This window comes from Myxocyprinus asiaticus, chromosome 46, assembly GCF_019703515.2.
Source record: "Myxocyprinus asiaticus isolate MX2 ecotype Aquarium Trade chromosome 46, UBuf_Myxa_2, whole genome shotgun sequence".
In the NCBI taxonomy this organism is placed as follows: domain Eukaryota; kingdom Metazoa; phylum Chordata; class Actinopteri; order Cypriniformes; family Catostomidae; genus Myxocyprinus; species Myxocyprinus asiaticus.
Window position 1 is genome coordinate 9,595,039 of NC_059389.1, and position 26,255 is coordinate 9,621,293.

A 26,255-nucleotide genomic window follows, 5' to 3' on the forward strand; every position below is an offset into this window, starting at 1 on the left:
CTCATTTGTTTTTGTTTTTTGTTTTTTTTGTTTAATTGTTTAGAACTTGATGAATGCACACCACAAAAGTCAAGTCATTTTTATTTGTATAGCGCCTTTCACAACACACATTATTTCAAAGCAGCTTTACAGAAAACCATGCATTAACAGAAAATGAAACCATAATATCTATAAAGTCTTAGAGTGATCAAAACAAAATCATTATTTATAATAAATGAATGATAAGTCTGGCATCAGTTAAAAATAACTGTTTCACATTATATCATACTTAAGTTAACATAGTAACAGTAATACATTATAAATCCGACTGGATGATCCACGTTTGAAGCCATAAAATAGCCGATATGCGCACACCTGTGACCACACATCAATTTAATTCTACATTTCTACATGTTCTACATTTTTTCTAAATTTTTTAACCAGACACAACAAACTAAATCACCTCCATTATAATCAACATAATTGTCTACACTTTTAGGTGCCCATCTCCAACACAGTTTGCTTAGCAACATATAGTTTTCTTCTTGGACTTTATAAATGCTGTCACAGATGTTATGCAGTACAAACAGTTAAGGGCCATTCATATCAAATGCATTCTTGTGCAAAAAACAAAACAAAAACTAGAAGCAGTGCAACGAACGTAACAGAGCACAGGTGTCTCAAAGCGCACTTTTAGAAGTTGTCCTTTTTAACCTGACATGGCGTTTAAAAAACGTGGTGCTCCTGCATGAGATGCTGAAAAGATTGCACGAAACGGCACAACGGTCAAGAACATCCATCTAACACATTTACATAGAAAAACTTTTGAAAACAGTGTGGTTGGACGCAGACGTGCATTCAGTCTGTACAGCTGCTTAAGCAGAATCTCTACTGGTTGGAACATCTCTACCGTCATGAGGTATATACAATAAATACCATCATAGTGTGCTCTTTTGGACAACTACACACGTAATTTGAAGCCAATTACTCATTTTGAATCTATGAAAGTGGCCAATGTCAGAGTAAACTGCATCCCTGTTGGTGTTTGAAGAGCGTGTCGGACAATATGCAGGAAGCATGAGCTTCTAAATGTGTATAGATTTGGACTAATGGATCAGAAAATCATACATTTCATTATGAGCTGCGCACGCAAGTGCAGCTGGCAGGCCAGATGTTTTGGTACATGTACTTTTAGCAAGGGGTGGCAGCCCGAGAGTCTCTTGATTAAAAAGTCTGTACTAATATTCACTGGCGATGTCAGGAACTTGGCAGACCGTTAGACTGTAGAGCCAACTGAAGTCGGCCCTCTCACAGTCCTATAATGTGAGTTAGAGAGTAGTGGGGAAGTAAAAATTAGAGAGAAAGGGGGAAAGAAACAGGGGATGGATTAAAACACTCCCTCTGTTCACAGCTAATTCATGCCAATTAGCACCCTAGACGAGCTATGGGATTCGGGAGAGGAGAGATGCGGAATTACATTCTCAGTCAGTGAGTCACAGACAGGGTCATTTGGAGTAACACTGCCTCTGAACTGGCATTGCTGACTAATGGGGGGGGCAGTGGTAGCTCAGCGGTTAAGGCTCTGGGTTACTGATCAGAAGGTCAGGGGTTCAAGCCCCAGCACTGCCAAGATGCCACTGTTGGGCCCTTGAGCAAGGCCCTTGACCCTATCTGCTCCAGGGGCGCCATATCATGGCTGACCCTGCACTCTGACCCCAGCATGACCCCCACTCTGACTGGGATATGTGAAAAAGAAGAATTTCACTGTATATGTGCAAATGTATAATGTGTGATGAATAAAGAAAATTATTAAAATTATTATTATTAATAATGCAGTGCCTGATCAAACAGACAGCTACATGCATACCATCAAACAGACGTTGCGCTAAATGCAAGCCTCTTTCGGTTGTTAAATAGCCTTTTACATCAGGCTAACCTTTTTTTTTTTTTTTTTCTCTCTAATACAGTGTTTAATTTCAAAATTTCTTGCAGCCAAGCATCCCCACTCCACAGAATTAAACTATCCGCAATATTTTTTTGACCAACCACTAGGCGCCGCAAGTATGATTCAAATTGCCACTGGACTGTTTTCTGGTTCTGCTCTCCATAAGAAGCAATATTAGAACTACCAAAATGAGCAATCCAGATGGAGAAGAATCACTATTTTAATTGTTAATTGGAGTAAACATTAGTTCAGGCACAGCTTTTTTGTTGGCTGGCATAACAACTCAAAGTAGTTAATGATATCAATGTAACTAACCTTGGGCCATCGCTTCATGTCATCTATCCACTCCTTAAATTTTGAAGGTTGTTGCACTGTCAAAAGATGGTCATCACAACTCTGTAACATACTGGCATTATTGAGCCAGATGCGTTTACAGATTTAATACACCAGACATTATATTATCCACTGAGAATGATGCAAGTGAAAGCACTGGAGACCAGAAAACGAAAACAGGCTTCCGGTCAAAATTAAGGGACACTGCGTTAAGAAAAAAAGGTAGTGATCGGAGAAAGGTGCCTGGCGTTGCTCCTGCCAGGCTACTCAGCCTTATAAGCTCCATATGGTTAGAATAAGGGATGGGGGTGGGGTTAGGGCATCTGCTGCCTGCCAGGAACAAATCCAGGCACCTTTGTAAAATGGGCGAAAAAGGTGGATTCAGTATGATCTTGCAGCTGTCTGCGACTTACAGTATACTGACACCTAGTGGCATGGATGCAATATCAAGCAAATGCAAATATTTCCAGGTACCGATGCAATTATAGAAATGTGCCATTCAGTCAGCCACAATTAAAGGAATAGTTCACCCACAAATTCTTATTCTGTCATAATTTACTCTCCTTAATGTCGTTCCAAACCCGTATAACAAAAGGAGATGCTTTATTGAATATCGCAATCCAACTTTTAATACAGTGGCAGTTGAAAGTGCCTTAATTTACAGCTTATTAAAGGACCCAAAAGTATCATAAAAGTACTCTATGTGATTTGTGCGTCATATTCCAAGTCCTCTGAAGACATGTGATGGGTTTTGGTGAGAACAACCTGAAATTACGTCATTTTCAGGGAACATTTTGAAGTCCGTTGGATCTTCATGAGTGCTATGTGTGAAACTCGTTCACAATGGCTTGTGTGTTCACACGAGTACTTGTGAAGTTTAGCGCTAAGAACATGCAAGTTTTCGTGTGAACACATTTTTGTTTTGTTTTTGTACAAATGTATTTTTTACAACTGTAAAGTGACTTCACTGAGAAAGGTCCTCCATGCCACTCACATCTAACTAACCAATAATGAATTTTTATTGTGTATTATTTTCCTTATAGATTATTATCAATTTTATTGATTTGTTGTTGCAGTCTTAATTTTAAGCACGGGAGAAGCTGCACATTTTATATATAGGTGTAGCCTATACCAAGGTTGAGAACCTCTATTTTACATAGTGAGCAGCTGATTTGATGGACAAGAAAGTGATGTTACTTTGCCGAAGCACTTGGTTCTTAACATAGTCTGCATTTGTGTTGTTTTTGTAAAAATTGTGGGAACTCTTCAAGCCCTTCTGCCACATTTCTCTATTTATTTATTTTGTGGAGCATGAGATATGTGACTAAAAATTAAGTGAAACTTATCCATTTTCCCAGATTGCCAGTGACACAGGTAGGACCTTTCTAGCAGTCTCCCACTCAAGGCAGAGGTGTCTTTGCCAAACGAAGGATAATTTTCAAAAGGAATCTCATTTACATCTCAAAGACAGCACCTTTAATCACCTTAGCTTTGCAATTTCAGTCTGGAGAATGACTGCCTCCTTACCTTCGTACATCTTTTCTCTTCTGAACTTAATCAAGTTTTGTCGTTTTTTTGTGAGGAAACACATGGATTAAGATAAATGACAGGCTTGATGAAATTGGCACAAAGTTTGTTAATTAAGTATGCTGAGTGCTGCATTCTGATTAGGTTCAATTTAGTCACAGCTGTGATAAACACCTTTGTCTCAGAATAAAACTCTGGAGCAAAGTTAAAATTGTAGTCTGAGAGTTTTAAAAGGAGTTTGGAACATTTTCACTGGATAATTTATCTCTTCATCTTAAAATCAACACATAAGGGGCTGTAAGCACAGTCTGTTTCTATGTCAGATGTTTTGATTTGGTAGTTTGAAGGTTAGATTTTAAAGAGAAGCTTTAGTTCTGCAAGTTTTTTTTTTTTTTTTGTTTGTTTGTTTGTTTTTATTTTTTTGCTTTGATTTTCAGCATAGTCATTGCGTTTCATTTTATAAAATAAAGAATACAATGCACTTTTATGGCTGTTTGGATATTAGAAGCTTGCTTCGGTGAGCCTCCTTAAATTGTTCAGCATCCATATTTTGTAGTTAAGCATGTAAACTTCTGAAATATAAACAAATGCTTTATTAAAACGAAATTTGTACATTTCAATTCTGATAACAATGTGGGTGGTGCTTGCCAATGCAGAATTCACCACGACATTGCCAGGGTGCTTATTGTGCTTGCCAGGGCATTGCTATGCAGTTGTTAGGGTGTTATGGGTCATTGCTATGCAGTTGCTAGGGTGTTCTGGGTCGTTGCTTTCTGTCCCAAGTCAAAAGAGCCCAACCCCAAGTCTCTATAATATTCTTATCCCTAGATATGGCTTGGGTCCCTCCTTTAATGCAAGTCTATTTAATTTCTTTACCTGTTTTATCATCCACTAGGATAAAATTTTAAATTCAACAGCTTAGAAAAGTAAATAAAGGTTGCAGAATGAGTAATGTGCCAAGGTTTAATGCTTAGGGTTAGGTGTTTAGAACAACATGTTTGAGCAACAGTAACGCCGATGCTCACCTTCGAACAATGTGAATTTGGGATTGACTGCGACAAGCCATAGACATGAATCAGGATGATGATTGGATCAAATTTGGAAATGCTATTTTATGGCAGCCACTAAGAGGCATTTTCTAGAGGATGATAGATCTGATAATTGTATTTCAGGACCTTAAGTGGAGTTATGACCCATCTGATTTCCAGAAATGTAATTGGATCTCTCTTTCTAAAAAAAAAAAAAAAGAAAAATGAAAATGAATAAATAAATAAATAAATAAATGATGGTTCCTGCCATTTTGAGGAACATATGCTGGAGACAGTAATTTGATGTTTGTAAATTGTTTTGCACATATTATGAGCAACTCTCATAATATGTGATTAGTTTCAAAAGGTGGCTTTCAGTCATGACCACTGCAATATTTCGCAAGGCACAGCAAGCAGAGGAAATGGACTATGCTGAGTTTACAGGTCTGACAATCAGCTGAGAACTGCTGTTTAACTGCAAGCCAAAGAAGAGTCAATAAAAGTTAATTAAGTGGTTGCACCGTCACGAAAAATGCCTTTTTAATTTTTGTGTTTTGTTATGTTAGTGTTGATTGCTTTTCCAGCATGATCACACAGGAGGTCGGCATGTTTTTTCCAATAGTTCCAATACACTAGGATCGGCGACATTATCCCAACTCACGGACCGCTGTCATGTCCTCACAGACATGTCTGCAATGGCTCCAGCTCAATTGCGTGTCGCATCTGGATGTGCGTCATGTCAGCGGGGAACACCGAGGATGGAATCCCGTTGTGACCAGGGAGTAATCGTGATGCGGCGCTGCGGATGTTGCATTTTCACATCTAACATTATATATTTCATACACTAATGGTTAAGGTTAGGTGTAGGTTTGGGTTGTGGGTTGGGTTGGGTTGTAGACTTTATAAAACAGGCATTCCTCATATGTGCCTGTACAGCAGAAAACAACTCGCTTCGCAGAAATTACACCTAGAAATGGCACTCACACTTGACTATACGCCCAAGAACACTTACCGCTTTGGCCACATGGGGCAGTGTTCCGAATTCCGGTAAGTATACGCCGATTTTAGATAAAGAAAAGTCGACCTACTCTTTCCGATCTCACTGTGAGATCATCTTGAAGTCTTCTTCTTATCTTGAATGGCTCTATTCGACAGTAAAAAAAATCCAACTTCAATTTTGTCAGATAAACTACATTTTTAAAGTTGATTGAACTATCAAACGTAGAAAAAGGATCAACCATTGCAAATTCTGTAAAAATATACAAGCAAACAGTGAAACATCAGCACTCTTTTAAGGCCACATGTCTGATCAGATTAAAGGAGACCAGAACTAACTGTTGTATAGTAAAAAAAATGCAAAAATAAAAAAATAATAATAATTAAATTATTTTAATAAAGTTTAAATTAAGGAACATCTCAAAAGTCTTGTTGAACTCTTGATTGAGAATCTTGAATCCCCCATTTGTCATTCTGCCAAAGTTAGACCAGTAACACTGCACTGACTTTTATGCAGCTTTATATTCGGCTCGACTTGTTCTAGTTGTGTGATATGCACTTAGATGTTCTGAATGCCTCCAGCGTCTCCATCTCCATCTCAACACTCTCAAAGGTCAGGGGAAAGCTAGCACTTCAAATGGCAAACCTCTTTAAATTATTTCTGTAGATCAGGCTTTTGGAATCGGATGTCTGTTTCCATTCACTATTCACCAGCAGCTAATGTTAAATGATGGTGTCACGTAGGAATGGGAGAGGAAATGTCAGTTGCCTGGTCTACAGGAAGGGAGCATGAGTTTTAGAAGAGGATTCATTTCAGACTGATGCACACAATATTGGCACAGTCAAACAAACACACTTCAGTATAGATAGATATGACCTAGTAGGATAAGGTGAGTAGCCTGTATCTTTAAAATGTATGAACCTGTTAACAAGACAAATGAGAGGTAAGTATAATATATTTTCATGTGCTTAATATTTTTATGATGGCAATACATATATATTTTGCCACTTTTGCTGGGTCTGTACAGCATCACTCCACCACTGTGATCCAAGCACCTGAATTGTCGCTTTAAAATGCCAAAAGTGCGCTCGACTGTTATATTGCTTTCCTTAATTGTTTGATCATCATTTGATCAATTACTGCTGATCTGTTAAACAAAATTCTGTTTACAGATTGCTTTCCCCAGGCGGTAATAGTGTAATGTTATTTGTGACAGGCAAATAGAGCTGACTTTTGTGAATAAGGCACTATATATAATAATGTCTTAAGTACGCTTTGTGCTATATCAGCCCAGAGTCTGCCTGATTAAACTTGATTGTGTGCAGTTAGTGAATAAATATTAACCACACAGGTTTTTGCTGTACAATACTATATGCAAAAGTTGTGCAATAATTTAGTGAATTCATAGTGAATATGTTTAAAACATTATGGTGTGGAATAAGGACTAAATTCTGATAAGATACATGCATAAATACAGTATGCAAAAGTGTTGCAACAGTGAATTTGCCCCATAATGTTTTTAACTTCGTGCGACCCCACGTACACATGCGTGGACGTTGTATTTTGGCTTCACTATACACTATGCATAATTTACATTTATTTAAACTGATTGATCTCAGTTCAGGAGACTCTGTGCTGTTAGTAAACGGTTAAACATTCGATGTACTGAGTCATGTGACAAAACAACATGGCGCTGACCACAGCGGAGTTTGTCTTTGGGAGAAACGGCAACAAAACTACATCTAGTAACAATTGTAATTAAGTTTTTATATTGAAAACTTTTTGAGTCACAAATTAGTCTCTTGTTTCATCCGAAATGCCATTTTTTAAATTTGAGCGATTTATCGCAAAACGCCACGCTGCTGAACACAATGTACACTAATTGACGCATTTTTTCCTTAGAAATCCTATATTTTCTATGAATAATTAAATTGAGAATCAATGGTTTCATCCAAAAGCTGAAAAATTTGGCTTTCAGAGGCTTTATATGAAGTAAGGATGAAAAGGTGCATTTCGAACTGTTCTGAGACCAGTGCAGACAGACAGCACACTGGAGGTTAAGTCATTCACTAAACAGGGAGCAAGGGAGAATTCTATATAGCTTTCGTATGCAGCTAAGTGCATTGACGCCTAAAATCCGACCAAAAGTTCAGTTTCAGGCTGCAGATGATGTTGGGACCACTCAACATGTTTGGCAGACATGGGACAATGGTAATTAGTACATAGATTCAGAATTTAAATGTAGAATTTTATTTTAACGTGGTTGGCAGTAGGTATGTGCCCAAAACCGAATACCCTATTCGGAATGGCATGAATAATGACTTCAAAACGAATAACGGATTCATCCAAATAATATAAAAAAATATTCATATAACTGATTATCCAAGAAGCACAAGGATAAAGTGACATGTTAAATAAACATATCCAAAATTACAACAAATTTATGAATCTGTGCAGCCAACATTTCTAAAGTGTAAACCGTATGAATGAAAATGCGCACGGTGTGATTTCAGATCAGATGGGCACGATCTCGACTCCGTTTGCGGTCTCTGTAAATTGTGCGCGTTTGGAGCTTGTCAAGTGTAATATTAACTAAGATACTGCATAATGTACTTTTTCCACTTCTTGAAATGTCTGTCAATGTATCACACGATTCACACGTGATTCTCATGTATATATTTATAGCCTAAACCTGAGCACAATGTTAAATTCCTGACCTGAAGTGATGATTTCACGTCAGAGCTCGTCTATCCATCTTTTAAAGTTGAACACATTTATGTCCACATCAGCGATTAAGGTGATGGTGTTAAGACTTTGGTTAAGACTTTATTCTGAAAATAAAGTCTTAACTGCTCAATAGATTAGTCTATTCATCTATTAGGAATATTCCTCGTTATGTAAAATGAAGACTGAAACATACTCTGTCTTTTCTTTCTTCTTCTTTAAAACTGCTAAATTTGAGAATGTTAAGTGTTCTTGAACTCTGGAAAGGCGCTATATAAATTTAACATTATTATTATTATTATTATTATTATTTAACTAAATAATGGTGTCCTATTGTAAAAATGCCTGATAGACTTATGGGACTTTCACCTGTTTGTAGGCTATATTGATTTTATTTTCATTTCTTTTAATGTTTGAATTTTTATTTATTATTCACTGCAAAATGTGTGCTTGACTTTTCACATTTTGCTCAACACCTCCTGCCTCCAGAATAATCCTTTACATGAACAGACTAATGAAAATTCTGTTTCATGCAGATATTAATATCAGAAATACCAGGAGAAACCACAGCTAACAACATATTCCACAGTTTATGTAGCCTACAATTTCAGCTTCATCTGGTAAGAAAAAAAAATACAAATAATTATAATAAAAAATAAAATAATAATAATAATAAAAAAATTATATATATACTGTATATATATATATATATATATATATATATATATATATATATATATATATATATAATTGTATAATGATAATAATAATAATAATAATATTATTATTATTATTATTATTATTATTATTATTATTATTAGGCTATTATTATGAAAAGGCATATACAAGGCATATTTTATTAATAGAAATGATAAATGTGAGAGTACCATATAAAAATGGGCGTTTAATTTAGTTTTCATGGTTTAAGCCCCGCCCACACCCGGTTCTATCCAAATACAGAGACAGATACAGATAATTTTGACATATGAACAGAAACAGATGCAAATACAGACAATGGCTTCACTGCACACCCCTAGTTGGCAGTGATTGGATGATGCTGGACATTACTTTGAATCAGAATTAATTATGCTAATTTCTGATGTAATGTTTGTAATGTCTCAAATACATGAATAACCAACACTCCTGGAAACATAATAAACAATTTGATTGAAAAAATAAATAAATCAGACTTAGTCCCACTGTCCACATATGTTGCCATCAATTTTTAGGAAAACAAGGGAAATGGAAAATGCACACAGCAGTCGCGCTTGGGTCTTAGGAGGTGAAATACCCTACACAAAAGTGGCACAACAGTTTAGTGAATTCACACCATAATGTTTTTTTTTATTTATTTATTTTTTTATTCCATATGCACTTGCCTTTGGTAGATCAGAAGGAGATTGGGAACAACTCTTCCTCTGTGTTAGCATTGTGCAAGAAAATATTAATGTGCAATATATCAAACACGGCTCTTTAATTTGGCTTTGAATATGAAAGAGAATTTGGTAAAGAGGGTTCAGGAAATAAAAATAACTTGTTTTTATGCCTCTATTTTTGAGTTCAGACATATTTTTAGGCACAACACACAAACCATAATTATGGGATACGATTTGAAAGCATGATGTTTACTGGGTGGGACACGCTTGGATGAACAGGTGGTATTTGCACAAGCTTAATTTAATTATCATATTCATTAAAGCAAATGAATACCACTTAGTTCATGTTATCAATCTTTTAAAGTTTCTTTGTGAACTCCAGGGGCCACGTGAACATATGGTCTATCAAAACCAGCCTTGAAAGTTGCTACTCTCTCCAACTAAACAACATTCTTCTGATCCTCGCCGCCTAGTAGGACTTCATGAAAAAGACATTTTAACCAGGCTTGCTTCCAAATAATTCATTATTTCTGTGTTCTTAAAACCAGAGATGTCAACTTGTTTAGAAGTTCCATTTGTTGATTTAAAGATTAACAAAGAATGCTGGCAGCTACCATAACTACAACCTAAAAGGTAAATTAATAATAATAATTAAAAATAAATAAATAAACAGAAAGCTGCAGAGTTTATTCATAGTCTTGTTATAATTACTCCAGCTGACATTTAAATTATAATATATAAACTGTATGTATATATAAATGTGTGTGCTTTTTTTTTCCACACTGAGCATCAGTGGCCAATAGAACCAACGTCTTACGTTGTAACACTGCAGCAAATAAGTGTAGTGTTTCAGCTGAGAGCTAGAGAGAGCTGCTGAGTCAAGAACTTCAACCCCATCATCACTCACTTTTTCATTGACCGTGAGACTTGCTTGTAGAGCTCTCTGTGTTATAAATGCTTGTGCCTCTATTGGAAAACAGTTGGAGTTCTGTGTTACAAAATGTTCTGTGAGATTGTTTAACCACAATACTAAGCAATAGAACTCTCAAGGGAAATAAAGTGCTTGGTGAAAGTGGCCAGGTAGAAATGCAGCTAGTTAGCCATTGTGTGACTTGTCATTGATATATGATTGCAAGCCAAAAAGAAACAAGGTGTGTATGTGTGTTTTGTGTGTATATGTCAGGGGGAACTGGCCGATACAGTTCAGCACAAGAAATACATGAGACTTAACATTATTTGACAGATGAAATATGTACGTTCAAACGCTATACATCATTGTTGCTGAAATGTCAACAGTGACATATAAGTGTATGTTATATGCTAATTAGCCCAGTTATCTGTAAAATATTTAACCCTACGATGTATGGATTATTAAATTGCATAGGGGGAAAAAATATCGTAAAGTTTCTAAATTCAAAAATAAGAATATAATCATTCCAATTTTTTTTTTTTTTTTTTTCTCAAAATGATATTTTTGGAGAGAGTTACACATCTGTCCATTGCAATAAAATATAGTAATAAATATTCCAGAGGTATCTAGTGCCAGTTTTGTCAGCTATGTCAAACTGCTAAATGGTAAAAAAAAAATTGGCTTTTAAAGGGATAGTTCACCCCAGAATTGCAATTTGTCATCATTTTACTCAATGTCATGTTGTTTCAAACCCGTATGACTTACTTTCTTCTGTGGAAAAAAAAAAGGAGACATTTTGAAGAACGTTCATACTGCTCTCTTCAATACAAAGAAAGTGGATGGACACCAGGGTCTGTCAAGCATCAAAATGGATAAGACAGAACCATAAAATTGTCCATACAACTCGTGCACTATATTCAAAGTCTTCTAAAGACATATGATAGCTTTGTGTGAAGAACAGACTGAAGTTTAAGTTGTTATTCACTGAAAATCTTGCTTTACAGCTTGGTCACCATTCACTTTCATTTTATAGAAAAGAGCAGCTTGGACATTGTGCTATGAATAACTCCATTTGTGATTTCCTTAGAAGAAAGTAAGTCATACAGTTTCAACATGAGTGTGAGTAAATGATGACAGAATACACATTTTGGAGTGAACTAATCCACCCATGTTAAATTGCTGAATGGTTAAAAATGGCTTTAAATTTGTCATAATTTTAATCATCACCATGCGGTTCCAAACCCATATGACTTACTTTCTTCTGTGGAACACAAAAGGAGACATTTTGAACAGCGTCCATACTGCTCTCTTCCATACAATGAGAGTAGATGGACACCAGAGCCTGTCAAACTTTAAAATGGATAAAATGGCACCATAAAAGTAGTCCACATGACTCATGCACTATATTCAGTCTTCTTAAGACATATGATAGCTTTGTGTGAAGAACAGATTGAAATTTTAGTCATTTTTCACTGAAAATCTTGCTTTACAGCTTGGTCACCATTCACTTTCATTTTATAGAAAAGAGCTGCTTGGACATTGTGCTAAGAATAAATCTTTTTTTGTTTTCCATTGAAGAAAGTAAGTCATACAGTTTTGGCATGAGGGTGAGTAAATGATGATAGAATTCAAATTTTTGGGTGAGCTATCTCTTTAAAAATCACACACCGTATAAGCTGGAGTAAGCTTTGTTACAAAATCACACAAGAAAAACATGCTTTCAACCATCTGACTCTAATGCTCCAAAATCAAGAAAAATACTCGAAATTTGCTGCTATGGGGCCATTTCCCAGGATTGATACCAGTCTATTCGGTGGCATAGTGCCATGGTGATCAAGCTGTATGCTGCTGAGATTAGCTTAGAGTTAATAAGACCAATCAGGAGGGGTAATTTACCTCTCTAATGGCTCGGGCCCTCTGAAAGGGCATGATAGCTGCGCCTGTGTGCGGTTTGGCAGCCTTCCTGCTGCCTGTGTTGGCTCTTCTCAACTCTGGCCTTATCAAAAGGAAAAACTGTCACTCCAATAAACAAGAATTTGCACCTGCTGACCGAAACACTTTGCTGCATAAGTGAATGAGTGGCTCTTTTTTCTCTGTGTCAAAAAGAAATGGGAGGCTAGGCTCAAAGTGATTTAGATTAGCTCATTTGCAAACAAGGGTGAAGAAAGATTGTCTATTTGTCTTTGTATGTGTGTGATCTATGATGTGAATCATAATTCTTTTTCATTCGTTTTTCTTTATGGCATAACGCCTCGGTGGCTGTTAAATCAATGAGTTGTTACGTTGGTTAACTGAATGAAAACATTGCAATTTTTATGTACATTCCTTGATCATCTAATTAATCAACTCTGACTAGCTGTAAACGTCTTCATTGCAAAATGTTATAATTATTTAGCATTTTATTTTTAAATGCTGGAGAATGTCAAATAATGTATTTAGTATTAAAAATAAATATAGCATATGTTGCTCTGTTGTTTTTTTATTTGATTTTACTAGCATTGTATGACTATTTCTTCTGTGGAAAACAAAAGGGGATGTAAGCTAGAATATTTAGTCTCAGTCACCATTCACTTTCATTATATGGAAACAAAATGCAATGAAAGTAAATGATGACTAAGGCTCTCGATACCTGCCATTCTGCAATGCCAAAAAATCATTTTCTTACTGATAATTTTTTTCTCATTTTCCAGTAAAAATAGCACACAAAAAAAAGACATTTACTTGAGAATCAAAATGACTAGGTATTAAGTTCCCCTTCTGTCACTCACTCAATGTTGTGTCAATGTAGTGACACTAGGGGTCGCTCTTGAGAGCCCCGAACACCTCAGATCTTTGTGAAAAGGCCAATGAGAATTGGCGAGTGGAATTTGCATGCCACTCCTCCGGACATATGGGTATAAAAGGAGCTGGCTCGCAACCACTCATTCAGATTTTTTCTTTGGAGCCGAGCGGTTGTACTATCAGTGAGCTGAATACTACTGCTGTTCCATTCACCTCTTAAGAAGCGTATGCTGTTGGATATACGGCGCATTTCCAGTGGCTTTCTCTCCTTCTGCACGACGAGTGCAGATTTCGCCCCTGGGTGCTTCGACAGAGCTAAAAGAGTGTATATTCCTGTTAAAGAGTATATTTTCGCTATTAGAGCACACACATTGACGTTGAACGTCTTTTTAAAGACGCATCTTTATAAAGATACCTTTCCGTCTTTGTGTGATTCCTGGATGCGGTCGCTATCTCTCCACTTCCGACGGCCATGGGCGCTGCCTCACGTGTCTGGGCAGCGATCACACTGAGGCAGCATTCATGGATGGTTCATGTTCTCATTATACCCTGAAGTGGTGTCGGTTCGCGAATTGGTGTTCTTCCCGAGTTGAAGACCCTCAGAGATGCGCAGTCGGGTCAGTGCTTTCCTTCCTGCAGGAGAGGCTGGAGGAACAGCTGTCCCCCTCCACCTTGAAGGTATATGTAGCCGCTATAGTGGCACACCATGACACAGTGGAAGGTAAGTCCTTAGGGAAGCACAACCTGATCATCAGGTTCCTGAGAGGCGCCCGGAGGCTGAATCCTCCTAGGCCACACCTGTTCCCCTCATGGGATCTCTCCATGGTCCTCCTGGGCCTTTGCGGAGCCCCCTTTGAGCTGCTAGAGTCAGTCGAGTTGAAAGCCCTCTCCTTGAAGACAGCCCTCCTGATTGCGCTCACCTCCATCAAGAGGGTCGGGGACCTGCAAGCGTTCTCTGTCAGCGATACCTGCCTGGAGTTCAGTCTGGGTGACTTTCACGTAATCCTGAGACCCCGGCCGGGCTATGTGCCCAAGGTTCCCACAACTCCCTTCAGGGATCAGGTGGTGAACCTGCAAGCGCTGCCCCAGGAGGAGGCAGACCTAGCCCTGTCGTTGCTGTGTCCGGTGCGTACTTTGCGCATCTACTTGGATCCCTTCGGGAATACGAGCACACTCCACAAGGAGTCTGTCATCCTCGTGGGCACTTGCCCATTGCACCTCTCTAGCAGACATCTGCAGGGCAGCGGGCTGGGTGACACCCAATACCTTTGCGAGATTTACAATCTCCAGGTTGAGCCGGTTTCGTCCCGTGTTCTGTCAGGTACGAACAGGTAAGTTTGGGAATACGGACAGCTGGCCTGGTGTATCACTTGCATATAGCGCCTTTCCCCTCCAAAGTGGTGAAGATGTGTGCTTCTTTTCCCATGCGAGTTCACGAACCTGTGAACCCTGGATGTCCTTCCTCCCTAGCCCTGTGGCTCGTGAATTCAGCGGAGGAATTCACAGCCGGAACCAGTATGTGTGCTAATATGCCCTTACTGAGGTAGGTGCTCCACAGGTGCTGGTTACTCCGGTAATCCCCTGTGATGTATTTTCCGCAGTACGGTCTCCCTGTCAGCAGACCTGCGTCTCCCTTCGACAGAGCCCTCTCTGTCCTGGTCGCCGTGTTTGTAGAGCTCGTCCCCTTTCAGGCAGGACCTACCACTGCGCCTCTTCCATGTGTGGCTCTGAGCCCACATGACGTGCTTGCCACATGTTACCTCCCCTTTGGGCAGGATGTTGTCTCTGTGGGGTCTTTTCCCCCTGAAAGAATAGGATAGAAAAAGAACACCTTCCCCGGCGCGTATATTGAACGTTAAATTGGCCCCAGCCGAATAACTGAATACTCTGTGGAGAGAAAACATAGAGAGAAAAGGCCGCGGCTGGTGTGGCCTGCTTCCATACTAGATACATTTACTACATCGACACAATGTCGAGTGAGTGACAGAAGGGGAACGTCTCGGTTACTGTCGTAACCTCTGTTCCCTGATGGAGGGAACGAGACGTTATGTCCCCCCTCCCTGTCTCGGTTCCTCAGCACAAAACCTGAATGAGTGGTTGCAAGCCAGCTCGTTTTATACCCGTATGTCCGAGGGAGTGGCAGGGAACTTCTAATTCCCTCCATCAGGGAACGGAGGTTACGACAGTGACTGAGATGTTTTATTTAAAAAAAAAAAAAAAAGAAAAAAAAAAAGCAAATCAATTAATACAAATTATTTAATACATTAATGTAAAAATTATTATTAAAACAATTATTAATCAAATGTAGTGATTGTAACAGAAATAAAAACAAAACTATTTGCCATTGTGGTAAAAAGAAAGTTTAACAAATTTAAATAAGTTGATTACCATTGGCAAATAGTTTTTGTCTTGTTTTAAACATAAAAACCCCCACAAAATTTAGTTCAATTTCTCTGAAAACAAGACTTAACGTCTTATGTCATTCTGCTTCTCAAGTAATTTGTTACTGTTTTAAAAGGATGTGTAGATATTTTTCCTAGAATTTTTATTTTTATTTTATTTTTATTTTTTTTAGTGTGCCTAATATCTCATTTTGTGTTCCACGGCAGAAATATTGTCATATAGATTTGGAACCATACGATGACAGAATTTAAATTTTTGGGTGAACTGTCCCTTTAAATTTACACCAACAAAGCAAATGTGATTAGTTTCCTCTCTAAATGTCCAAGCACAAATGTTTCGACATGTCCAACAGTGTCTCCGCAGAAGTATAAAGGCTCTGCATCAGATGAAATGATCAGTGTGGCCTTTTCAATGCAAACATGGACCGAATCGATTTTGACTCTGAGTAAACAGCCTGGGTTCTATGCATTCTGTCCATGTAACCTCCCTCCCCCCTAAATTATTGAAGAGCCCTAGTCAGTACACACCGCTCCACTCATACTGAGCAGCTCCCCCTCGCTTATGGCACCTCTGGGCTCATTGGTCAGTTAGAGATTGGAGGTTGTAAATGTCTGTTTATGTCTGTGCCTGCCTGTGTGTGCCGGTCTGAGAGTGTGAGTTGGTGTACCTGTGCGTACGTGTCTGTGGTGTGAATTGTGTGTTTTTGTGTCTCTCTATCATGTAAAGGTCAGGTGTAGGTGGGTGTGCCTGGTGTTACTCACCCATCATTCCTTTCCTTACACAGCACCCCATTAATTTGGCTGCTTCCCCAGAGTGTGGCGAGACTCTTTAGGTATATTAGCACCAATGTGCGCTTCCTACTGCCTCATCTGGCATGCTGTGTTCACAATTAAGACTCACTTATCAACAGTGACAAGGCGACTACACAGGGAGAGAGAGAGGGATGGGAGAATGAAGGGATGTGGGTATCGCATAGGACAAAAATGATGGAGACTAAATAGGAGAAATGGTGGGTGGGGGCTCATCTGAAAAATGGTGACCCTTTTCTCACCCGATTACCCCCACTGTAAATGAAAACATCAGGGTTATTAGTTATAGTATAGTTTCCACTCTGCGACTGTAAGTTGAAGTGTACTTTTAATGTTTAGTTTCAGTTTAGTTCAGTTTTTCAGTATATTAATATTTATTGTAGTTTTATTTTCACATTTTGGTTTTAGTATTTTAGGGCTGCCAAAAGTAATGTAATACAATTTAATCATAAGAATTTCAATAAAATGTTAAAAATGTTTATATAATTACCAATACGATTGGCGTTCACTCCGAAAATCCTGGTTACTTTCGTTCCCCCTGATGGAGGGAACGAGACATTGTGTCGATGTAGTGACACTAGGGGTCACTCTTGGGAGCCATAAACACCTCTGATCTTTGAAAAAAGGCCAATGGGAATTGGCGAGTGGAATTTGCATGCCATTCCACCGGACAAACGGGTATAAAAGGAGCTGGTATGCAACCTCTCATTCAGGTTTTGTGCTGAGGAGCCGAGACAAGGTCCCGGCCATTTCAGCGGGTAATTCAGCGTTGTGGCAAGTGGGACACAACGTCTCGTTCCCTCCATCAGGGAACGGAGGTTACAAAAGTATAGCCCCTGGCCGCCCCACCATCGAGGGTAGTGAGGGCGGGGGAGCTGAGAGACTGGGATTGGGTCGTGAAAGGTGCCATCCACGATCTTGTCAGCTCCTCATGCACCTCCGGGAAGAAAGGAACTGGGGCCGGGCACGGCCATGAGCGGCGCTCTGAGCCGAGGAACCAATCACCGAGCTGCGAGGGTTCAGGGGAGAGTGAAGGGTTTCACTCTAACCCAACGCCCGTGGCTGCCCAGGCAAGCATGTCAGCAAGCTCCGCGTCGGCCTGCGACTGGGCGACCATACCCGAGGGAGGAAGCCCAGCCGAAGCCTCCACATCGGACTGAACGAGCCCACTCTCTGATGCTGCGCTCAAGAGCTCATCGTCTTCCCGGGCCCCGAATAAGAGGTCGAACTCGCCTTGAAGCCGGTGGTCTCATCTGAGAGCCCGACCGGGACAAGCGAGTGTGCTGGGGAATGGGAGGTCTGTGGGGGGATACACGGCGGAGGTGCTCCCATTGAGGTCCCCAAATCCACGAACGATGTCTCCACGTGGGCAGCGCCCAGACACGTAAGACAGCGATCATGGCCATCAGAAGCAGAGAGATAACAACCGCAACCAGGAATAACACACAAACGGAAAGGCATCTTTAAAAAGACGTTCTGTGTGTGCCGCTCTTTTAGAATGAAAATATACTCTTTTTGGAATATACTCTTTTTGTTATCCTGCCGAAGCGCCCAGGGGCGTTCTCTGCACTCCACAGGTGCAGAGGGGAAGAAGCCGCTGAAATGCGCCATAAAATCCAGCAGATGAGATGAATGAAGTCAGGGATGAATTCAGCTTCAATGAATAGAACCGCTCAGCTCCGAAGAGAAAATCTGAATGAGTGGTTGCATACCATCTCTTTTTATACCCGTATGTCCGGGGGAGTGGCATGCAAATTCCACTCGCCAATTCCCATTGGCCTTTTTTCAAAGATCAGAGGTGTTTAGGGCTCCCAAAATTGACCCCTAGTGTCACTGCATCAACACGATTGAGTTACAGAAGTCGAGTGAGTTACAGAAAGGGAACGTGTTGTGTCCATCTGTGCTGTTTGTTGCTGTGCTTAGTTTTTCTAAACACCAAATTGACGGTTTTGAACAATGCAAATTGTTTAGCTTTTTTTCAGTGTCTTGCACAGAATGCCACATTTTTAAGACAGCATATCAAGTTAAAAGAACTTTTATAAACGGATCTCAAGACATTTGCTTTGTTTCATTTGTTGTACTGCATTTCACTTTTTTTTTTAACGCAGGAACATTTTAGTCTGAACGGCAGCTAGCACTGTTAAATTTCTCAAGGTCGTCTAGTTTAATGAAGGCGGTTTGTAAAGGTTTCAAATTATATAGTATACTGTGTATAAAAATGTTTTCCCTATTATGTTATTTTTGTATTTTAATTCCAGTTAACAAAAACATTTTCATTTAGCTTTTATTTTATTTTTCGTGACAATAATAACATTGTTTTGTGTCTGTCTGCAATGATTTTGAATTGCTTTTCTCTGTAAACATTAACTAGTTGGAAATTTCTGACTGCTATGTCACATATTGCTGTTTTTTCTGCATCTCGCACATGAGGCCCACGTTTTTAGATGCTGTGTCAGGTTAAAGTACTTATAAAAATCTTTAGACATCTGCATTCTTTTACGTGTTGTGCTGCGGTTAGCTTTTTTTTTTTACACAAGAATGTGTTCAGTTTGAACAGCCCCTAACGCTGTTAAATATTTCAGGGATGTCTAGTATATTGAAGGGGGGTTGTAAAGATTTCAAATTATATAATGCACTGTGTCTCAAAATCAAAAGATAAAATGTATTTGTGGCCATTTTTTATTTTTATTTTTTTGTTAGTTTTGAAGTCTTGGAAAAGTATTTTAGGTTAGTAAATACAATGTGTTGTTTTTCAATTATTATTTTAATTCCAGTTAACAAAAATGCTTTCATTTAGTTTTTGTTTTAGTTTTGGTTAACAATATCAACACACTTTCTCGCCCAATCACTTCCACTGTAAATGAAACATCATGGTGAGCAAGCACGTGATGCACTGTGGTCCTTCAAAGTTGCGGCAGACAGCAGTCAGCGTTCATAATGAATCGACTTTAATAGAGATTATGGTGCAGTGCGACAGGACTCGATTGCACCAGCTCGCCGCTCCAAGTGCAGACTGGGGTTGTGCCTCACTTTAGGGCTCGTGAGGATTGTTGCTGCATTTTCTCTGGGAAACGTGTATTGTTTCACATGCTAATAACATGCTTGAGCAAGCAGGTGCAGCTGCTTCTTGGCGAAATAATCTGCAGTAATTATGATGTAATGAAAGGACTAATCTAACATGAAAACTGATTGCTGAAACAGGCAAGTTTCAGTGTGGCCAGAGCGTAAGGGTTAAAGAGTTTATTCGTGCAAGAATCAATATGATTTGACATAAACAGCCCAGTAATCTTGCTGGTGTTCGTGCCGCCTGACCATTCATCTTGAGTGGCTACACGTGGGTAGATGACACATAACATGTCCATGGACTTTTTTGGGTGTGCATCGAGATTACACGTTAAAATGTATATGAATGTCACATACACTCACTGAGCACTTTATTAGGAACACCTGTACACCTATGTATTCATGCGATTATCTAATCAGCCAATCGTGTGGCAGCAGTGCAATGCATGAAATCATGCATTTACGGGTCAAGAGCTTCAGTTAATGTTCACATCAACCATCAGAATGGGGACAAAAATTTGATCTCAGTGATTTCGACCATGGCAAGATTGTTGGTGCCAGATGGGCTGGTTTGAGTATTTCTGTAACTAGGGTTAGGGTTAAGGCTAGGTTGGATTCTGGATATTGATTTTCAAGCACAACAGTCTCTAGGGTTTACTCAGAATGGTGCCAAAAACAAAAAAAGTGAGTGGCAGTTCTGCAGACGTTAACACTGTGTTGGGTCAATGGAGAATGGCCAGACTGGTTCGAGCTGACAGAAAAACTACGATATCTCAGATAACCACAACACATCGAACCACAATTGTGGTGAACAGAATGGCATCTCAGAATCCACAACACATCGAACCTTAAGGTGGATGGGCTACAACAGCTGGATTCCACTTCTGTCAGCCAAGAACAGAAAGCTGAGGCTGCAGTGGGCACAGGCTCAGCAAAACTGGACAGTTGAAGACTGGAAAATCTTACCCTGTATTGATGAATCTCAATTTCTACTGAGGAACACAGATGGTAGGGTCAAAATTTGGCACCAACAGCATGAATCCATGTACCCAACCTTCCTTGCGTCAACAGTCCAAGCTGGTGGCGGTGGTATAATGGTGTGGGGAATGTTTTCTTGGCACACTTTGGGCCCGTTAATACCAATCAAGCATTGCTTGAATGCCACAGTCTATTTGATTATTGTTGCTGACCACGTGCATCCCTTCATGGCCACAATTTACCCATCTTCTAATGGCTACATCCAGCATGATAATGCACCATGTCACAAAGCAAAAGTCATCTCAAACTGGCTTCATGATCATGACAATGAGTTCACTTTTCTTCAGTGGCCTTCCCAATAATTGGATCTGAATCCAATAGAACACCATTGTGATGTGGTAGAACAGGAGATTCGCAACATGAATGCGCAGCTTACAAATCTGCAGGAATTGTGTGATGCAATCATGTCAAAATGGACCGCAATCTCAAAGGAATGTTTCCAACATTGTGGAATCCATGCCACGATGAATTGAGGCTGTACCTGTATGTTTTGAAAGCAAAGAGAGGAATACCCAGTGTAAGTTTAGTGTTCCTAATAAAGTGCTCAGTGAGTGTATATGACACATATGAAGTCCTTTTGTGCCAAAGTCAGAGGTACTTAAGAATAAAATGGCTGTAGTTTATCTGTAGACATTTTATTGCATTGGTCAGCATTTGATGCAGATGTGAACGTTCATCGAATGGACAGCTACACAAACACTTTTTTTCTTGGTTTCCCCAGCAAAGGGATCGCTGAAGAAACACAGAGACACTGCAGATTTATTGATTTTAACTTGCAGTAATCCACAGCCCATTTAACCACTGGGTCAGGACTTTGGGTTATTGCTGGTTTTTGTGTGCCCAGAATAGCATGAAAGTTTCAATGCCTGCACTGTGTTTGTTTACTAGTGTAAGAAAATATCGTTAGTGTCTGGATTTCCATTAATGGTTGTTCCGGACCACTGCTTTTATATAAGGCCAGAGTTTGTACACAGTAGGATGTGTATAATCGTGTGGTGCCAATGTCCTGTAGATTAATGCTGGAACTCAGACTCAGTGCTACTTTTAGTACGTTTTTCATAAAAAAAGTGCTACAAAAGACTGCAAAATATACTGCAATGGGGCCAAAAGGTATTTGGACTCTTAAGCCTCACTGAAGAATTTGTGTATTACATTGCATTAGATAAAAACATATCAGTGGCATCTCTAAACAAATAATGCTACCCTTTTCTCAAAATTAACTTTACATTCCTTAGCCATTTTTGCAATTTATTTGAACCAACTGGTCCCAAGGTGATTTTTAGTGGATGTCAGTTCCCCACAGGTGTCCTTGCAGGGTAAATTAAAGGTTTAGTTCATCACACTAACTATGGACATATTACTTTAATTTAGACAATCACAAAGTGTCCAAATAGTTTTTTTGTCTTCATTTTAAACATTGTACCTGTGGCTTCATAATGTCTTCCTGAAATGTGTGCTTGTACTATCTATTATTGAAGTAAATGCAACTTGGTTTGGTATTTTGTTATCCAATGCAATGACATATATGTATTTTTAAATGTGACTTAAAAGCATGTAATTTCTGCAGCATTTGCTACATAAAATGCTAATTGAAAAATAATGGCTGTTTTTCCAACACTCCCATGTCTGCCATTGTTCCAAAAAGCAGGTAGTCCCACCCCAAACTCATGGCATTTTATTCACACTTTTCGGGGAAATTAACCTAAAAATGACCAAACACACAATATGGCAGGTATAGTACAAGAAGTCCCACCTTACAGGTAAAAGAGCCAATCACCTTTTAGATACAAAATTGATTAGTTAAATTGAGAATGTGCATGTGCATTAGCTGGAACAGCCTGAAAAATAGTGTTTTTTGAGCTAAAGAAGCACAATTTGTGATAACATTGTTGTCAGATTTGACTGCTGATTTGAAATGTATTATTTGATCGTAATCTTGACCAACCGTTTTTGAGATTTCAGTTTTTCCCATTTAAGTAGATAGGAGCTGTATTTATATGCCGCTTGTATCCATAGGAAATAGCTGCCCGGAAGTGTTCCCAATATGGCCGCAGTGTGGACTGACTTGCCTTGATATTGGGGCTTTGAAATAGCTCACTTAAGGGCCCTTCTCACTGAACGTGTTTTTGTATCCGTCTGTGCTTTTTCCATTTTTCTATGTAAACATGCACTATACGGATATCTTTGACCATTGTGCCGCATTCAGCTGTTTTTTAGCATCTTGTGCATGAGCGGCATGTTTTTTAGACACCATGTTAGGTGAAAAAGAACATCATCTTTTAAAAGTGTGCTTTTTTTTTTTAGCACAAGAACGTGTTTGGTCTGAATGGCCCCATATTGTTGTCTCCGCATATTAAGCTGGGATAGGAGAACGTTCTGTAGCATAGTTAAATTATATAACACCTTTAAGTGTGCAAACACTTAAGCAAACACAGAAGGGTTGCTTAGAGTGGCTACACATAGCTATAGAATTAAGAGACATAAGTGTTTTTTAATAGTCTGTTAGTCATAAATGTCAAATGTCAATCTAAAATGTTTTTTCCCCTTACAGGGTCTTCAGACAGGCACACAGGAAATGGAAGAGATGGGGATGAAGTTTAGTCAGAGTCTGCTTACCCTCAGGAAAAACTCAATCAATTACAACTGTCGTCTGATCCACCACGCTCCTGCTCTGCTGGACCTCGACGACCGAGTCCTCGACCACAAATCCAATAAGTGAGTTCCAAATGAACGAATACTTCACCACAGACTTTCAACGGGCATTTTGGAGATTTTATATGCTAAGTGTTTTATATGATAACCGCTTATTATATTATATTACCATTATGAGATAAAAAAAAATAAATAAAAAAAAAGTGCTATTGTGAGGGTCTGTTCACACAAGACAAGTTTTTGCATCCGTATGCGCTGTTTTGGAATTGTTTTTGTATGTGAACCTGCTAGACGGTCTAATTTGACTGTTGCAATGAATCACGCTGCTTTAAAAAATGTTTCATTCGTTGCACTGTCTAACGTTTTATAATGCAACTACACGTTGTTTGTGAATGGCACCTTAATAGTGTATAGTGACCTTTTGTCACATTCCAGAGTTTTGTAACTGTTGCCAAGTCAGGGTGCCATTTAACTTTACTTTTTTAAACATGATCTTATAGGACTGGGACTCGGACGGAAGAGCATTCAAAGTGAATTTGCTGCCTTTCTAGTTTTCAATTTGCCACTAAAGGGCTGTCCTGGAAGCAATGCCACTTTCACTGTTTTCTTTCTTCTCTGTAAACTTGTATCTTTTCCCCACACACTCTTTCTCTCCCTCTCTCTCTTTCTCTTCCATTCCCTGCCATCGTCAAGTTAAAATTCACTTAGAGTCTCGATTGCTGTCATGGTATAAAATGGACCAAAGCTGAGCTATTGATTTCTACCAAGTTCAATTAAATCCCTTTTGTGACCATTTTGAATTGTTACATCTTGTCCACACAGACTGCTCAGTGTTCTGAGGAGATTATCCCACTCCTCTCCTCTCTCAATGATTTCACACACTTTCTTTTGTTCCCCTTCTTCTTCTATTACTTTTTTTAAGGAGAAACAGTAAACTTGACTGATCCTACCTGAGAGTATTGTGTAACTGAACTATGAGCAACTGCAGAATGCAGCTTGCTTACTCGTGTTGGGTTCATTAAGGAATTACATTCTAGTTAGGTGGATTGGAAGGTAGCATGTCATTTCTTGTATGTTTGTAGACAAATAAATAAACTTCAGATGCCTGAATTAATTTTCCATTTTCATAAGAAATTGCAAGCTACGGCAGAGTGCAGGGTATTTTGTATTATTTTGTAGCAAAGCATCTTAGGCCAAAAAAAAAAAAAAAAAAACACATTTAAAAATAATTTAACAATTTGTGAAACATCTTTACATTTAAGGAATAGTTCACACAAAAATGAAAATTCTCTCATTATTCACTCGCTCACCCTGAAGCCATCCCAGATGTGTATGACTGTCTTTCTTCAGCAGAACACAGATGAAGATTTTTAGAAGAAGATCTGTCAGGTCCTTATAATGGAAGTAAATGGGTGCCAGCACTTTGATGGTCCACAAGTCACATTTATGCAGCATAAAAGTAATCCATACGACTCCAGTCGATCAATGAATGTCTTCTGATACAAATCGATAGGTTTATGTAAGAAATAAGTCGATAATTAAATGAGACATTTTGTAAAAAGTTTTATTTCCATTTGTTTTATTTAGTTCATTAAAATAATACAGTACTTTACTTTTGAAGCAAAGAAAACATTTTAAAATTGTTTATATATACATATATATATATATATATATATATATATATACACACACACACACACACTGTTGGCCAAAAGTTTGGAATAATGAATAAATTTTGCTGTTTCGGAAGGAAATTGGTACTTTAATTCACCAAAGTGGCATTCAACTGATCACAAAGTATAGTCAGGACATTACTGATGTAAAAAACAGCACCATCACTATTTGAAAAAAGTAATTTTTTATCAAATCTAGACAGGCCCCATTTCCAGCAGCCATCACTCCAACACCTTATCCTTGAGTAATCATGCTAAATTGCTAATTTGGTACTAGAAAATCACTTGCCATTATATCAAACACAGCTGAAAGCTATTTGGTTCATAAATGAAGCTTAACATTGTCTTTGTGTTTGTTTTTGAGTTGCCACAGTATGCAATAGATTGGCATGTCTTAAGGTCAATATTAGGTCAAAAATGGCAAAAAAGAAACAGCTTTCTCTAGAAACTCAATTGTTGTTTTGAGGAATGAAGGCTATACAATGCTTGGAATTGCCAAAAAACTGAAGATTTAATACAAAGGTGTACACTACAGTCTTCAAAGACAAAGGACAACTGGTTCTAACAAGGACAGAAAGAGATGTGGAAGGCCAGATGTATGACTAAACAAGAGGATAAGTACATCAGAGTCTCTAGTTTGAGAAATAGATGCCTCACATGTACTCAGCTGATAGCTTAATTGTATGGGCAGAATTGCAAAGAAAAAGCCACTTTTGAAACAGAAAAATAAAAATAAAAGGTCAGAGTGGGCAAAGAAACACAGACATTGGATAACAGATAATTGGAAAAGAGTGTTATGGATCTTAACCCCATTGAACTTTTGTGGGATCAGCTAGACTGTAAGGTGCGTGAGAAGTGCCCGACAAGACAGCCACATCTATGGTACGTTACAGGAAGCGTGGGGTGAAATGTCATCTGAATATCTGGACAAACTGACAGCTAGAAGAGTAAAATCTGTACGTTATTCCAAACTTTTGGTGGCCAGTGTGTGTGTAAATTCAATATCTCAGTGACCAA

General features: G+C 38.7%; 1 protein-coding gene across 1 annotated transcript in view; it reads left to right on the forward strand.

Annotated features, from left to right (window-relative positions):
- LOC127435892 (cytosolic carboxypeptidase 4-like) overlaps positions 1–26,255 on the forward strand; it is a 231,675-nt gene that overhangs the window by 182,252 nt on the left and 23,168 nt on the right. The window contains exon 23 of the mRNA XM_051689673.1: positions 23,465–23,628. Coding sequence (XP_051545633.1) covers positions 23,465–23,628 — 164 coding nt within the window. The remainder of the gene's footprint in view (positions 1–23,464; positions 23,629–26,255) is intronic.